The 15,661-nt window shown below is 44.5% G+C and overlaps 2 protein-coding genes across 4 annotated transcripts; one reads left to right on the top strand and one right to left on the bottom strand.

Moving 5' to 3' along the window:
* The first annotated feature begins 2,009 nt into the window (after positions 1 to 2,009).
* On the top strand, positions 2,010 to 15,086 carry LOC117432022 (endoplasmic reticulum-Golgi intermediate compartment protein 3). 3 transcript variants are annotated; one of them, XM_059003635.1, is made up of 14 exons: positions 2,010 to 2,160; positions 3,590 to 3,660; positions 3,830 to 3,917; positions 4,044 to 4,163; positions 4,886 to 4,979; positions 5,473 to 5,638; positions 5,797 to 5,854; positions 7,287 to 7,301; positions 7,779 to 7,810; positions 8,026 to 8,122; positions 11,105 to 11,166; positions 11,727 to 11,866; positions 12,737 to 12,792; positions 12,905 to 15,086. In XM_059003635.1, exons 1-14 carry the CDS (start codon positions 2,073 to 2,075, stop codon positions 12,982 to 12,984), a joined length of 1,167 nt encoding a protein of 388 aa, XP_058859618.1. In that variant the 5' UTR covers positions 2,010 to 2,072; the 3' UTR covers positions 12,985 to 15,086. The 3 variants fall into 3 exon arrangements, with proteins under 3 accessions (XP_058859618.1, XP_058859617.1, XP_058859619.1); XM_059003634.1 differs by having other exon boundaries at positions 11,105 to 11,169; positions 11,730 to 11,866; XM_059003636.1 differs by lacking the exon at positions 7,287 to 7,301 and having other exon boundaries at positions 11,105 to 11,169; positions 11,730 to 11,866.
* Positions 8,941 to 10,550, bottom strand: LOC131702053 (reactive oxygen species modulator 1). Its single transcript, XM_059003638.1, has 3 exons — positions 10,376 to 10,550; positions 9,789 to 9,919; positions 8,941 to 9,380 (listed from the first exon to the last, which is right to left on the bottom strand). Exons 2-3 carry the CDS (start codon positions 9,917 to 9,919, stop codon positions 9,272 to 9,274), a joined length of 240 nt encoding a protein of 79 aa, XP_058859621.1. The 5' UTR covers positions 10,376 to 10,550; the 3' UTR covers positions 8,941 to 9,271.
* Positions 15,087 to 15,661: the final 575 nt, after the last annotated feature.

The raw sequence follows: 15,661 nt of genomic DNA, 5'->3' as shown, positions 1-15,661 counted from the left end.
AAACTTGTGTCCAGTTGCAGTGGCACAGCAGTAAGAGAAGCGGACTGTGCAGTGTAGAGACTTATGTCCAGTTGCAGTGGCACAGCAGTAAGAGAAGCAGACTGTGCAGTGTAGAGACTTATGTCCAGTTGCAGTGGCACAGCAGTAAGAGAAGCGGACTGTGCAGTGTAGAGACTTGTTATGTCCAGTTGCAGTGGCACAGCAGTAAGAGAAGTGGACTGTGCAGTGTAGAGACTTGTTATGTCCAGTTGCAGTGGCACAGCAGTAAGAGAAGCAGACTGTGCAGTGTAGAGACTTGTTATGTCCAGTTGCAGTGGCACAGCAGTAAGAGAAGCAGACTGTGCAGTGTAGAGACTTGTTATGTCCAGTTGCAGTGGCACAGCAGTAAGAGAAGCGGACTGTGCAGTGTAGAGACTTGTTATGTCCAGTTGCAGTGGCACAGCAGTAAGAGAAGCAGACTGTGCAGTGTAGAGACTTGTTATGTCCAGTTGCAGTGGCACAGCAGTAAGAGAAGCAGACTGTGCAGTGTAGAGACTTGTTATGTCCAGTTGCAGTGGCACAGCAGTAAGAGAAGCGGACTGTGCAGTGTAGAGACTTGTTATGTCCAGTTGCAGTGGCACAGCAGTAAGAGAAGCGGACTGTGCAGTGTAGAGACTTGTTATGTCCAGTTGCAGTGGCACAGCAGTAAGAGAAGCAGACTGTGCAGTGTAGAGACTTATGTCCAGTTGCAGTGGCACAGCAGTAAGAGAAGCAGGCTGCACTGGCCTCCTGTAGTTCACATGGCCAACGTGTTTGCTGAACTCACTCCAGAACAGCCCTACGAAACAAGCAGCACGAATCTGCTTGTGAAATTGACAGATTTCAAATATTGATTTACAAAGAGGGGATGAAGAAATGTATTAAACGATAAGAAAATGCTGAGGGGGGAACAAACTGTTCATCTAAAGCTAAAAATATATATATCTATATATCTCCTGCTCTTTAATTGTTACACGTGTGGCTTAGTAAACTCCCATCAGCTTTGAAAGAAAAATGTAAAAGTGTTTGTGAAAATGCATTACACCAATCTAATGCACCTGCACTGCTGTAGCAGAGATTGTAACTCTCAAGTTTCATTTCTGTATGTTCTAAATAACATACTATAAAGGGTTTGAAGGGGGGTGAATTTACCAAGCAACCCTACAGCTTCCACAGCATGTGCTTCAACAATCGACAGTCATGGACAGTGCGGCTGGTTTCACAGACCCTGATTTGCACTGACCCTGGAATATGGTGTTAATTTAGGTAAAGTAATCCCAGATGACATCCAGCCGGGGTCTGTGAAACCAGCCATGGTGTTGCAGTGGTTAAAATGCTTACAGGTAAATCTTTACTTTTGAGATATTTTTCTGGTTAGTTTTATTTGATGTATTTATTTATTTAATATTTGAAGTGAAGTGCAATTATACATTGACTTTTAAAAACGACTCAAGATGAAAAAACTTACACTTCTGGTTTTTTTTGTTTTGTTTTTTTTAATAATTATTTTGTTGTTGTTGTTGTTGTAGTCAAGGTTCTGACAGGATAATTACATTACAGCGTCAATCCCAGCAGTAAAAATAACATTTCTAAAGGTTTCTGGCAAACACAGCCAGAACGTGTTCTACTGCATGACACGCCACGACACACACATGTTACTGTCTTGCGTGCCAGGTCCTCATTGTGAATGGCAATGTGTTCTCCAGCGACTCCTCTGGATAAGTAAAGGTTTGATTTGATTGCTTCAGGTGTTTTCTATATGAATTTAAACGAGACGAGACCGAGCTAGCTATCTTCTTGCTGCCTGTGTTTGAAAGAGAACAGCCTGGGTCTGCGGTAATTCAAATTAAGAGCATTCTTCTTAGGCAAGGTTTCTAGAACAGGACCCTGATTCTGATGGACTCCAACTCCCAGAATGCAGCTCTGCCTCCTCTGTATTGCGTCACTGAAGACTGGCTGGTCACAGCCAATCAAATTGCAAAGCGAACCGTGAACTATCCGGAAGTATGTAAAGGAGGAAGTGGTTGTGTTGCGCTGTTTGCAGGGTAGTGAAGATGGAGGCTCTCAGTAAACTTAAACAGTTTGACGCTTATCCTAAAACACTGGAGGATTTCAGGGTGAAAACATGCGGCGGAGCAACGGGTGAGTTGTGATGCAGTCAGTATGTATTTGTCATTAAGGGATCTTAGTTAAACCGATGAGCTCGTTCTTTCTAGCCCATGCTTCGCGGAGTCTTGTATGTACAGTATAAAGTGCATTTTAGTTAATGAAGTGGAATGAATGAATGATTGTATTAATTCGGGCGACGGCGTTCCAAAGAAAATGTCATTCAGAAATGGCTTTGCAGGCAAAGGATCAAACGTCTAGGTTGGTTTGCGGCTGGTTTCATTACTGCGGTACAGCAGGTTGGCATTTCGGACAAGGAGGCTGTGTGGTCCAGTGGTTAAAGAAACAGGCTTGTAACCAAGAGGTCCCCGGTTCAAATCCCACCTCAGCCACTGACTCATTGTGTGACCCTGGGAAAGTCACTTCACCTCCTTGTGCTCCGTCTTTCGGGTGAGATGTAGTTGTAAGTGACTCTGCAGCTGATGCATAGTTCACACACCCTAGTCTCTGTAAGTCGCCTTGGATAAAGGCGTCTGCTAAATAAACAAATAATAATAAGAAGAAGGATGCCTGTCTGCTGTCAGACAGACCAGAGCTGCTTCAACACGTCATGTTTACAACAAACCTCGACTTCCGCTCTGCAACCAAAGCAGCATTCCAACTGAAAATTCGACGCGCAGATATAGTCCAAAATAAATGCTGAACCCGTGCTAACTTTTCAGACAGGTCATTTTATGTAGGACGACGCGTGCACGAATGTGCATCTCCTTGTCAGTGTGTTTTATTGAAGCTCGAAGGGCGCTATAATAAATGACATGTTGCCTGTGCTTGTCAGTGTGTAGCTTCATCATGTCAATACTGTGATGTTAAGGTGCGGTCCAGGAACGTGCATGCAGTCTAGAGATTACAGTAGTGTTCTACCACGGTGTCTTACTGTAACTCCACTCGGCTCACTTCACAGAAGGTCCTAGACCAGTTATGCCGGTGGTTTATCTCATCTTCTGGGTTTGTTTTACCTGTAAGGTGTGTTTTACATTCAGCGCGGGGAGGAGCCAACAAAACCTTACGAAAGATCTTTAGTGTTTAATGTTCACACAAAACTTGTTCTGCAGGGGTGTCCTGTAAACCTGAGCGATTTTTACATATCTGTTTGATTTCTTAGTCTCGCTGCCACACGTCATGCATTCCAATCTCACAGAGCACAGAGGAATCCTGTGTGTGTGTGCGTGTGTCTGTGCGTGCGTGTGTGTCTGTGCGTGTGCCCATAGCGCGAGATCACCCAGTGGACAGTCAACAAGGCCAGCTTTCTGGGGGATTCTAGATTTGAGAATATGTTTGGATCATAAGATTGCATGCATGCTTTTTAAACATGTAATACAAATATTTATATAAAAAGCTATTGTAGTTAATGTTGTGACTTGCTTTATTAGTGTGTTTTCTGCTCTCTCTCTCTCTCTCTCTACAGTGACGATTATCAGCGGGCTGATCATGCTGATCCTCTTCTTCTCAGAGCTTCAGTACTACCTCACTAAGGAAGTAGGTTCACCTCCTGTGTTTGCATTGGGGTTAGGGAGGCTCTTCACTGCTGTGTTTGCATTGGGGTTAGGGAGACTCTTCACCTCCAGTGCAATGCTGCTGATGCATGCACACCTCCTTGACAGTGTGACAGTGCTCACAGCTCCAGTTTTGTCTTTTCTTGAATCAGGTTTACCCGGAGTTATACGTGGACACATCCAGGGGAGACAAGCTTAAGATCAATATCGACGTCCTCTTCCCCCACATGCCATGTGCTTGTGAGTACAAAACTCTGACAAATCCACTTTACAAGCAAGCAGCAAGTGCATGGGATGGACCACCGGGTTTGTTAGATCACAGCCTATTTCAGTAGCCGTTCTTCTCAAACTCCCTGTGTTTCGCAGATCTGAGCATCGATGCAATGGATGTAGCTGGAGAGCAGCAGCTGGATGTTGAGCACAACCTGTTTAAACAGAGACTGGACAAGGAAGGAAAGCCAGTGACTCCAGAGGCAGAGAAACACGGTGAGTGACCTCCCATCCGGGGCGCTTCTCCCATCCAGGGCGATCCTCTCACAGGACGATCCTCTCAGCCAGGGCGATCCTCTCACAGGACGATCCTCCCACAGGACGATCCTCCCAGCCGGGGTGATCCTCTCACAGGACGATCCTCTCAGCCAGGGCGATCCTCTCACAGGACGATCCTCCCAGCCGGAGCGATCCTCTCACAGGACGATCCTCTCACAGGGCGATCCTCTCACAGGGCGATCCTCTCACAGGACGATCCTCTCACAGGGCGATCCTCTCACAGGGCGATCCTCTCACAGGACGATCCTTTCACAGGACGATCCTCTCACAGGACGATCCTCTCACAGGACGATCCTCTCACAGGACGACCCTCCCAGCCAGGACGATCCTTTCACAGGACGATCCTCTCAGCCAGGGCGATCCTCTCAATCGGGGCGATCCTCTCACAGGACGATCCTCCCACCCTGGGCGATCGCGTGTTCCTATCTTTCTTTGCTCCAGCCTGAAAGCTTTTGGAATCGCATAAGCTAAAAAGATTCTAATAATGTTTCTCGGCTCGGCATAATTCAGGACTCAGGAGAGATGCAGTTTGTTTTGTTGATGGGAATATCCAGTTGAACAGACAGGGTGAGTTAGTCTGCTGCGTGTGCTCTTGTCAGTGTATTGTGTGTACAGTCGTTTGGAACAGCGTTTGACTGCTCTGGTCTGGTTTCTTTAAGAGCTGGGAAAGGAGGAGCCCGAAGCTTTTGATCCAAGCAAACTGGACCCCAACCGCTGTGAGAGCTGCTACGGAGCTGAGACTGAAGATCTCAAGTGAGTTCAACGAGCGCTAGAACCAGCACATGAGTTTCATTTCTGAATAGCCGTAAAAACGAAATTTACCAGTCTAGAGCAGGGTTGGGGTGAATTCCTGTTTTCAGTTCCAATTCCATTTCCATTTAGAATCAATCCCCGACCCCAACTCCGACCCCAACTCCGACCCCAACTCCGACCCCAACTCCGACCCCAACTCCTTCGAGGGAACTGATTGGAATTGATATTTGAGATAATAATTGCTGTGATTGTTCAGCTGCTGTCATTCACAGCCTGTTTAATTGAAGTAATCTGTTGCCACTGTGAGAAGCTCGTTTTAACGGAATGCTTCTAATTGCAGTTGTGTTCAGTGAAGTGCTGGAATTGATATAAATTGGGAATTGATTTTCAAAAGGAATTGGAATTGAAACAAAGGAAAGACGCTCCAGCCCTGGTTGCACTGAAACGTGGCAGTCCGAGTATGAAAGCTGTCTTTTCCCTGGCGTGTGGGCAGGTGCTGTAACTCGTGTGATGATGTGAGAGAAGGCTACAGGAGGAGAGGGTGGGCCTTTAAAAACCCGGACACCATCGAGCAGTGCAAGAGGGAGGGCTTCAGCCAGAAGATGCAGGAGCAGAAGAACGAAGGCTGCAAGCTGTACGGATTCCTGGAGGTCAACAAGGTACGCAGAGCACTGCCCCTGCCCCCCACCATTCACCTGTAACACAAGCCTTTCAACAAGACACACAGAGCACTGCCCTGCCCCAGACACACACCCTGCCCTCCACCATGCACCTGTAACACAAGTAAAGTAAACGCATTGATATCTGTGTTTTTTAGGTGGCTGGGAACTTCCATTTTGCACCAGGAAAAAGCTTTCAACAGTCCCACGTGCATGGCAAGTATTTCAGAGTACAGCTTTCTTGTGTTTACAGGGTTTCGTTGTTTGACATTAGGGTCAGGAATTGAATTATGGTGTTCTTTCTTTCTTTTTATCTCAAAACATGTGTTTTACTGTAAAGTCATTGTAATTGTTCACAGAGCATCCCCTTTGCTAAGCAGCTTGCTACAGCAGCTCCCTCACGTGGCTAGTCTACTCTGATGCAGATATTTCCTTGTTTCAAAGCCAGGTTCAAGTCACCATGATCTTTAACCAAGGCATAAGAAATATCATTCGACCTCTTAAACTGTTCCTATGTACGAGCTGGTAGAACGCACTCCTGCTTTCACAGTTGAAACGGCAGCCTCGTATTTCATAGCGCCCGCTGCCCTATTTGTGAACATACTGTCTCGTAACACTTTGCTGTTTTGTGCACTATATTTTAAAACTGCTTGGAATTTCATTGAAATGTAATTTGTATGTTCCTGGATTGCAAGCGCAAATTCACTTGTGTGCGTCTGAAACTGCACCCGCTTCCCCCTCGCGTGCCACTGTTCACCTGTCTGTCCACGCTGAACCCCTGCTTTCTGTGTTTGCCTGCCCTGCACTGTGTCGTTCTAATTCATCACTTGCATTTGCATTCTGTTCCTTATCTGCTATAATTAGAGCATGCATTTTTATTTTTAATCACAAGCTTTTGTATCTTGCTGAGTTTTGCTTTTTATTAACAGCACGCCTTTGGAGGCGCTGGTCCCTTTGCTTGTTAGAATTCATTGCCCTGTATCTTTTGCAGATATACAGTGATCCATTAAAGAGACATTGAATTAAAAGACAGCATTGGGTCAACATTAACAAACCTTGCAAGAGCTCACAATATTGAGCTGTAAACTGGTATCTATAATAACGATCTTTAAGTGTAACACACATGTGCAGCTGCCTGCCTCTTATTACCTTAGCCTGTATAATCCCAACGCAGCCTGGAATTCCACTGTGAGTGACATCTCCAGTGTAACACAATACTCAATCGCACATGGAGTGGCACGTTGCAGGTGTGCTGCAAACATGCTTCAAACTTGTGTTACCTTGTAGGTGTTTTGTTTTAATTCCTTTCAGGTTTAAGTAACCAGGTATTGCAGTGCAGGAATGTACCTTTCTGAGCAGTGATGCCAACATGCAGTATTTACACCCTCCATCACCGAGCAACATAAGCCAGCTGGTTCATGCTTAGTGCCACGGCTGCGCCCGTGTGCCAGCTGGTGAGACCAGGGCTTTGATTGGTTCATGCGCCTGCCTATGGTGAATAGATCCTTGAAACAGCGGCAGGCTGGTAATGCAATCCTAGCTGTGATTTCAGCAGAGTGAAGCTGTGGCAGGAACCAGCGCACACAGGGCTGATGTCTTCACTTTATTGTGACGTTCTGTCCTTTCTCTCTCTCTCTCCTTTCTGCAGTACACGCTGTGGAAAGTAAGTTGCTTTTTTTTTTTCTTCTTTTGCATATTTTTATAGAACAGGGATCCCAATATATTCTTGATCCAGGTTCTGTTTGTGTGGCAGCTAATTGAGCTCTCAAGTGGAAGCTCAGCTCCACCCCAGTATTACTGTGATACACTGCTCTGCATTTACCCTGTTACTTAACTGCAAAACCCTGTGTTTGAACTCTTTATAACTGTTGCTCCCTTGCTTTGCTGATAATCTGTGCGTTAAGTCTGCTTTCAAACCCCCTCTGTCAATAAACCTTTATTTGTGCTTGCTATTGAACCCAGTTGAAAAATAATTACCAAGGAAAACGAATGTAACACAGCCTCGTTTGCTTATAGGAGTTTCGAATATCCTGTAAAAAAATGTACGATACCTAGAAAATATCCCTTGTGATTTATGAAGGATGTTAAAATGTCAATACTCTGCCCATTGTGGTGTTCACAATTCTTTTTCCTCTTTTAGTTCATGACCTGCAGAGCTTTGGACTGGATAATGTAAGTATTAAGGCTGTGGGTAATGGTCTCTTTACGTGTTCTGTTTGGGGGTTAACTGGATGGGTCTGATTCATAATGTACTGCAGTAGCGCCTTCAGTCACTGCATGTCTAATCGGACCATGTTAAGTTGCCTTTCTAATAATAAAAAGGTGACCGCGAGCGGATGTTAACGTTATTAACGGGAATTCATTCGAATGTGTTGTTTCCCGTCTAGATAAACATGACTCATTTCATCAGACACTTGTCATTCGGGGAGGATTACCCAGGAATCGTGAATCCTCTGGACGGAACTAACGTAGCTGCAGAGCACGGTAGGATCACGTTGCTGTGCTTCAGTATTCTTTAACCTGCATTCAGGGTAGTTCCTTCCCAAGTAGCTGGTGATGAGGCACAAACAACATAGGCTTGTTTCCTGACCCTCGGAGCCAGCCCGCGAGGGCTTGTTTCCTGACCCTCGGAGCCAGCCCGCGAGGGCTTGTTTCCTGACCCTCGTAGCCAGCCCACGAGGGCTTGTTTCCTGACCCTCGGAGCCAGCCCGCGAGGGCTTGTTTCCTGACCCTCGGAGCCAGCCCGCGAGGGCTTGTTTCCTGACCCTCGGAGCCAGCCCGCGAGGGCTTGTTTCCTGACCCTCGGAGCCAGCCCGCGAGGGCTTGTTTCCTGACCCTCGGAGCCAGCCCGCGAGGGCTTGTTTCCTGACCCTCGGAGCCAGCCCGCGAGGGCTTGTTTCCTGACCCTCGGAGCCAGCCCGCGAGGGCTTGTTTCCTGACCCTCGGAGCCAGCCCGCGAGGGCTTGTTTCCTGACCCTCGGAGCCAGCCCGCGAGGGCTTGTTTCCTGACCCTCGGAGCCAGCCCACGAGGGCTTGTTTCCTGACCCTCGGAGCCAGCCCGCGAGGGCTTGTTTCCTGACTCTCGGAGCCAGCCCGCGAGGGCTTGTTTCCTGACCCTCTGAGCCAGCCCGCGAGGGCTTGTTTCCTGACCCTCTGAGCCAGCCCGCGAGGTTTTGTTTCCTGACCCTCGGAGCCAGCCTGCGAGGGCTTGTTTCCTGACCCTCGTAGCCAGCCCGCGAGGGCCTGTTTCGATTAACTTAATTGATATAAAAGTCATTTTCCAGGGTCTGCCTTTTTACTACATTTTGAAATCAGCAGTAAAATGTGCTATTTAAAAACAAAGATCAGGTACCAGAAAGTTTTTTTTTTTTTTTTTATTATTATTTCAAATAGAAATTACAAATGAGATTCATTCTGCGTGTGTGTTTTTTTTTGTGTGAACCAGGCAGTTTGAGACGTGCCCTGTTTCTGTTTCTGTTTTTTTCATTTTCCTTTCCAGTAATGGAGCTTATTAACACAACTTTATTTATCAGGACTTATGTACAGAAAGTAGTAGTGGCTAAAAGTGTTTTTTTATGCAGAATCAGGGTGAATTCTAAACCCCACAGTCCTGGAGAAAGTGCAGATTGCGTTTCAGCATCTGATTCCCATTCCAATCGCCATGAAAGTGCCAAACGTCCCTCCGCTCTGCAGCATGGTCTTGCCAACCCCACCCATTAGTTCTCTGCCTCTCATCCCTATCCTGTAGAAAAAAATCAGAAAACAAGCACAAAGAGTCAGAGCTGTGAATGGAGAGTTCAGACCGAGACAGTGGGTCACGGTGCTTTTAAATTAGACTTCTTCATGAAGGTAGTGCAGAAATATTGTTATCAGGGATGGAAATAAGACTCCCATTGCACAGCAGTTTGATCCAATCCTGATTTTGTAACCGAGTTTAATAAGACACACCAGGGCTTGTTACCCATCAAGCTTGTCCTAAAACCTGGAATGGGAGTAACAGTTTGACCCAATGGCGGTTCTGCTAGGAGTTTAATAAGACGCACACGGTCCTGTTATCTAGACACACTGCGGGGCTAATCAAGCGTGTAGTAAAACCTGGAATGGCTGAAAGTGCTGTGCAATGGGAGTCTCCTTCCCAGTCCTACAGTACCTGAGACAGGAGAAGGTGCCGAACATCGCTCCGGCTGCCATTCCCACTGCAAACCCCATCATGAAGCCCATTTTAACCCTGTCGAAGCATTTGGGCTGGGTCTGTCCGTAAGGTCCAACAGCAACCGGCATCTGGAGAAACCAGCAAGAATGAAAAAAAGAGGACGACAACGCTAATAACAACAACGATTTAAAATCCTACCCTGGCTTTGTGATTCACAAACTGTTACGCTGGTTTGCCAAACAAATAATCAAAATACCAGCTACGCAGAAATGCTTTGATTTAAAAAAAAAAAAAGAAAAAGTAAAATACTCGGTGATTCAAAGTTTTTAGGTAAAACTAGCCCGTGTGCTTCATCCCCGGTGCTGTACTAATGAGATCTGTATAATCCCTTGCGTTTTCGCGGCATGTTGCTGTTCGTATTTTGTATCCCACTGGTTTAATTTGAGTTGCATTTCACTTCTATGTTCTGACGTGTTGTTCCTTCACCTCGGACTGGCCTTGATAATAAATATTACACGACAAACATTTTGAAAGCTCCCCGTTTTCTGCTGGCTAGCGCGTTTTTAAAGGGACCTCCTTCTTACCGTGTGTGTTGAATTGTTTCCGTCTTACCAGAGCAGTCGCGTCTCACACTTTGTATATTCGTGTTAAACCCCCTATCTCTCTCTCTCTCTCTGTCTCTGTCTCTGTGTCTCTCTCCACACACACGTCTGGGTCTCCTTTAGCAAGTGGCCATCTTATAATCCATTACAGGAAGTGCTGTCAATGTAACGCACTGAAGCACCCTCATCACATGACCGGAGACACGAGGCTCTGAATCGTGTGGTAGAAATGGCGACGCCTAGCGGTTTAGGCTTGCTAACATTTTTTAAACAATACCACAAAGTGGAACCTGCAAAACGTTACCATTTAATGAAACAAAATAATAATAATTATTATCATCATCATCACTATTATTATTATTATTATTATTATTATTATTATTATTATTATTATTATTATTATTATTATCACTGTTATTAGTGTTATTATTATTATTATTATTATTATTATTATTATTATTATTATTATCATCACTGTTATTATTATTATTATTATTATTATTATTATTATTATTATTATTATTATTATTATCATCACTGTTATTAGTGTTATTATTATTATTATACGATGATAGTTGTTTGCAGGCTCCATGCGAGTCCTGCACCTCAGTACATTTCTTTTGTTGTTGATGTGGTTGAGAGTTTTTGTTAAGTTTTAATTATGAATGTATTGAGGCAGCAGAGTCGTGCAACATGTTCAATTTGTTTTAGTTTCCATGATGTACCAGTACTTTGTGAAAATCGTCCCGACAATATACGTGAAAGCTGATGGAGCGGTAAGTGTGATACAGCAGGATATGAAATGTAATCCTAGAGTAGTGTATATATACTGTGTATATGAAATGTAATCCTAGAGTAGTGTATATATACTGTGTATATGAAATGTAATCCTAGAGTAGTGTATATATACTGTGTATATGAAATGTAATCCTAGAGTAGTGTATATATACTGTGTATATGAAATGTAATCCTAGAGTAGTGTATATATACTGTGTATATGAAATGTAATCCTAGAGTAGTGTATATATACTGTGTATATGAAATGTAATCATAGAGTAGTGTATATATACTGTGTATATGAAATGTAATCCTAGAGTAGTGTATATATACTGTGTATACATGACTCATTGTTAGACTGTGTATATTCTTTGGAAGGTGAGGCTAAATGAAGCTCTTAAATCAATTTAAATACCCCATTTTATTTCTAGTTTTTTTTTGTAACTTCACTAACAGGTGTTGTTTTTCACAATTTAAAATACAAGACCACGGAGAATTTTAAAATTTGAAGCAAGTGGCTTTGAACCTTTCCTCCCCTCCGTCTGTCTGTATTGAACAGGTGGTGAAAACGAACCAGTTCTCAGTGACAAGGCATGAGAAAAGAGCCAATGGTCTGGTAGGAGACCAGGGCCTGCCGGGGGTCTTCGTGCTGTATGAACTGTCTCCCATGATGGTGAAATTCACAGAGAAGCAGAGGTAAGGGAGCTAGCGGGGTTAGGATACCATACTGAAGAGCAGGGGTGTGAGGACCGGAAACACACTGAATACAGCTAGCAAACAGCATGGGAGAAACACACACTCCAAACAGCAAGGGAGAAACACACACTCCATACAGCAAGGGAGAAACACACACTCCAAACAGCAAGGGAGAAACACACACTGAATACAGCAAGGGAGAAACACACACTGAATACAGCAAGGGAGAAACACACACTGAATACAGCAAGGGAGAAACACACACTCCATACAGCAAGGGAGAAACACACACTGAATACAGCAAGGGAGAAACACACACTCCAAACAGCAAGGGAGAAACACACACTGAATACAGCAAGGGAGAAACACACACTGAATACAGCAAGGGAGAAACACACACTGAATACAGCAAGGGAGAAACACACACTGAATACAGCAAGGGAGAAACACACACTCCAAACAGCAAGGGAGAAACACACACTCCATACAGCTATCAAACAGCAAGGGGGGTTCTTTTAGGTGCTTGGAAGACATTTGAAGTTGTTTCTTATTCATCCCCAGATGTATTTATTCATGTTTTGTCGTATTTATGTTCTTGCCAGTAGTGATCCTGGAGTGAAGCACTTTGAGAATCTGCCTGTCACAGATTCAAAGAGCTGTTTAATGGTGCAGAAAGCTGTTGTGTCGTAGCGCATGAAATAAGAGAAGGCGCTGATGGGAGCACAGTAAAGCGCACACAGAGCGCACCTGGATGTACCCCATTGGCAATGGGAGGGATATACATTTACCACACTAGTACAATTTGCTGTACTAAAAGCATTTATTGAGTGTACTTCAGCGCTGTGTAAAACTGACTGCGTTGCTTTGCAGGTCGTTCACACATTTTCTCACGGGCGTATGTGCCATCGTTGGAGGAGTGTTTACAGGTGGGTGTTTTTGAGTGCTCTCACATTGTTTGTTTTATTTGTGATGCTGTTGGTGGTTCAGCTTCACGATGCTGGTTGGGTGACGCGCCGGTCTGTGTGGTTTGTTTCGCAGTGGCGGGACTCGTAGACTCTCTGATCTATCACTCTGCGAGAGCCATTCAGAAGAAGATCGAGCTGGGGAAAGCATCGTAGTGCGAACGACGGGACTGGAGATAAATGGACATCGTTCACAGGACACCGACTACAGAGGCGTTAGAGCAATGAAAGCAGGATCTAACTTCAGAATTCAAAATCATTTCTAGCACAGCCCCTTGCTCGGTGCCCTTCTCTGTCTTTGTTTTTCTTTTCTTTTAAGATACTGATGACTGAACTGTGGTGTTACTGTGTACTCTATAAAAACATGTATTTGTCGTTCTGTCTATAAGTGGGTAGCACAGATTACCATGTGAACCCTCAATGTGAGTCTCCTGGAGGCAGCCCAGTTATCTGTCCGGGAATGCAATTCAAAGTTATTAAGCAATAAATGCCTGTGCAGCAGACGGTGCCAGCCAGGTAATCGAGAGTTTCATTGCTGCTACAAAACACTGAAGAGATCTCAACCGAGATCCCTTCATGAAAGACAAGCTCGGGAATCTGGCTGGTAAGGTCTGGCATGAAACTGAAAAAACGCCTGGAAGTCAGGAGATCTTTTTAAATTGCGCCTCTTGGTTGTGTTGTTTGTGCCAGGTCACCCTTTTGAAGGATTAGATAGATCGATACAGAAAAGGAAACCGTAGTTACTGGTATGATTTTGTGGTGGTGGATTTTCACAACACTTGTTTGTTTTCTTGGTGTGAGGCATTTATCTTTCCGGGTTGTTTTCTGAACACAAAACAGCAGTCGGAAACAATGCATAGATCTGTCTTTAAACTTGACGTGTCTGATTCCTGGAGTTGGTTGGCTGGCTTCTAGGATCCTCTCTGCCAGTCCATTCCCACGTGTGCAGGACAGTACTGTACAGAGCAGTGCAACACCACTGTGCACCCCCAAGCAATGCCTGGCTCAGAGTGTGAGTTACTGATTGCAATCAGGATTGTAATGGCTAGTAAATGAAAACCTGCCAGTCTTTTGGACTTTTCAAAAATTGTAAAATAGACTTTCTGAAATAAGTTCTGGATTCGCTGTTTAAATTCTGTAGTTCGTTCGGAGTAACTCACAGGAAAAGAGGTTTAATGGAAAACACAACAGGGATCAGACACACACAGTCAATGAAAATGAGGGCTTTAGGAAATCAAACTAAATGTCTCGCAGTCCACGATGTGCACGTTGCAATGGACATTTTAAAGATTTGTCATAAACTGACCCTCCTTTTCTGTGGCGTTTATTAACACATCTAGGGTTATATGTAAACTTCCACTGAATAAAAACATACTTAAAAACTGCGATGAAGCGAGAGTGAAGTAATGCTCTTAATGTTTCATGAGGGATGCAGAACACATCTTAACTAATAATATTTGGGTTAGTGAGAGTGAAGCAGCAGCTGCCCTGTTTGTGTGCTTTTTCAGCGCCTGTGATTGGACATTCTCCCGGTAACTGGGGTAAGAGGGTAAGAGCTGTCAGGGTCTGTGCGTGCGGGCTTGTGTTTAGTTTCCGTGAGAGGAGGAGAGCTTTGTGCGTCATGTGATGCAGCTCATTATCAATTCAGACACACCCCCTCCTCCCTTTAGCACACAGAGACACACCCTTTCCTAGTGATTCTCAACTTGATCATATTGATGATAATAAAACACTAATGACTGCCGTGTCAAGTATAGCTCTTCCTGTTCTTGCATTGATTCCTCGCCACGGGACTCTCTCTGTCTCTCTGCCTCTCTCTCTGTCTCGCTGTCTCTCTCTCTGTCTCACTGTCTCTCTCTCTTGCTGTCTCACTCTCCCGCTCTCTCCAGGGTTAGAAGCTCACACTGGTCCTGCACCCAGTCCTGGCTTTCACAACCCCCTCTGTTGAGTAGTATTATTGAAATGCCTAAATACATAGAGATCATTTGTGTAGTTGTTTGGTACTTTTTTGAGTGTAATTGTAATTCTGCTGTGATTGTATTAGCAGGTCTGATTGACCCCAGGTCTGTGCAGGAATGAACATGTTTAATTGAAGCTGTAAACGGAAGGTAAATGCGAACCTGGATTCTCCTGCTATGTTGATGGTTATCATTTGGGATGAAGGGAGATCTGCAAGAGATGTGTTTTATTTTCTTAATTTTGTTTGGACCTGCCGGGAATGTATTCCTGAATAAAATTCTGATGCAGGTCATTTAAAACCAGATTGGATCTCTCCCTTACTATTATACACCCTCATCATGTGATCTGAGTGAAACTGAAGAAACTTCACAAACATGTCCATTCCAGACATATCAATTTACAGTACATTTTTGAAACTATATTCAAATTCACGTCACTTTTATTATACAATGATTCTTTTTTTCTCCAGTGGAACACGAACGCATCTGACAATCCACAAACAACTTTACAATGAGTTACTGTTTCTCTCTCTGTCTCAGGGCTGCTTTTAAAATGTCTCTTATCTGCTAGCTTGTGTTACTCCTAGCGCTCCCAGTCCGGTCAGAGATTCTGTTCTGTGTTGTTGATCCTGTCCTCTCTCCTCCAGGCTCCAGATAGAGGTTTCACAATCTTTAATGCCTACCACCCCTGCCCGACCTGCTCTCAATCCTGTCCGTGTGTAATCTCTCAGGAATTTCAAGCCCTTGTGCTCTAAGCCTCATATTATGTAGGCACTTGTTACTGTGTTTTTATTTTTTCTTCAGATTCCAGCAATGGAGAATGCAGACAGATACACACGCATCTGCGTGTAGATCTACCAGGTTTAGTTTGTTTC

This window comes from Acipenser ruthenus, chromosome 29 (genome assembly GCF_902713425.1).
Source record: "Acipenser ruthenus chromosome 29, fAciRut3.2 maternal haplotype, whole genome shotgun sequence".
Classification (NCBI taxonomy): Eukaryota; Metazoa; Chordata; class Actinopteri; order Acipenseriformes; family Acipenseridae; genus Acipenser; species Acipenser ruthenus.
Note: the sequence above shows the minus strand (reverse complement) of the source record. Positions and strands in the feature narration are given on the sequence as shown.

Excerpts from the sequence above, each read along its gene's own strand:
- LOC117432022 (XM_059003635.1), top strand. The coding sequence starts at position 2,073 with ATGGAGGCTCTCAGTAAACTTAAACAGTTTGACGCTTATCCTAAAACA. Across the intron at positions 2,161-3,589 it reads AACATGCGGCGGAGCAACGG|TGACGATTATCAGCGGGCTG; the intron begins GTGAGTTGTGAT and ends CTCTCTCTACAG. Across the intron at positions 4,980-5,472 it reads GCTGAGACTGAAGATCTCAA|GTGCTGTAACTCGTGTGATG; the intron begins GTGAGTTCAACG and ends GCGTGTGGGCAG.
- LOC131702053 (XM_059003638.1), bottom strand. The coding sequence starts at position 9,919 with ATGCCGGTTGCTGTTGGACCTTACGGACAGACCCAGCCCAAATGCTTC. Across the intron at positions 9,381-9,788 it reads GGCACCTTCTCCTGTCTCAG|GATAGGGATGAGAGGCAGAG; the intron begins GTACTGTAGGAC and ends TTTTTTCTACAG.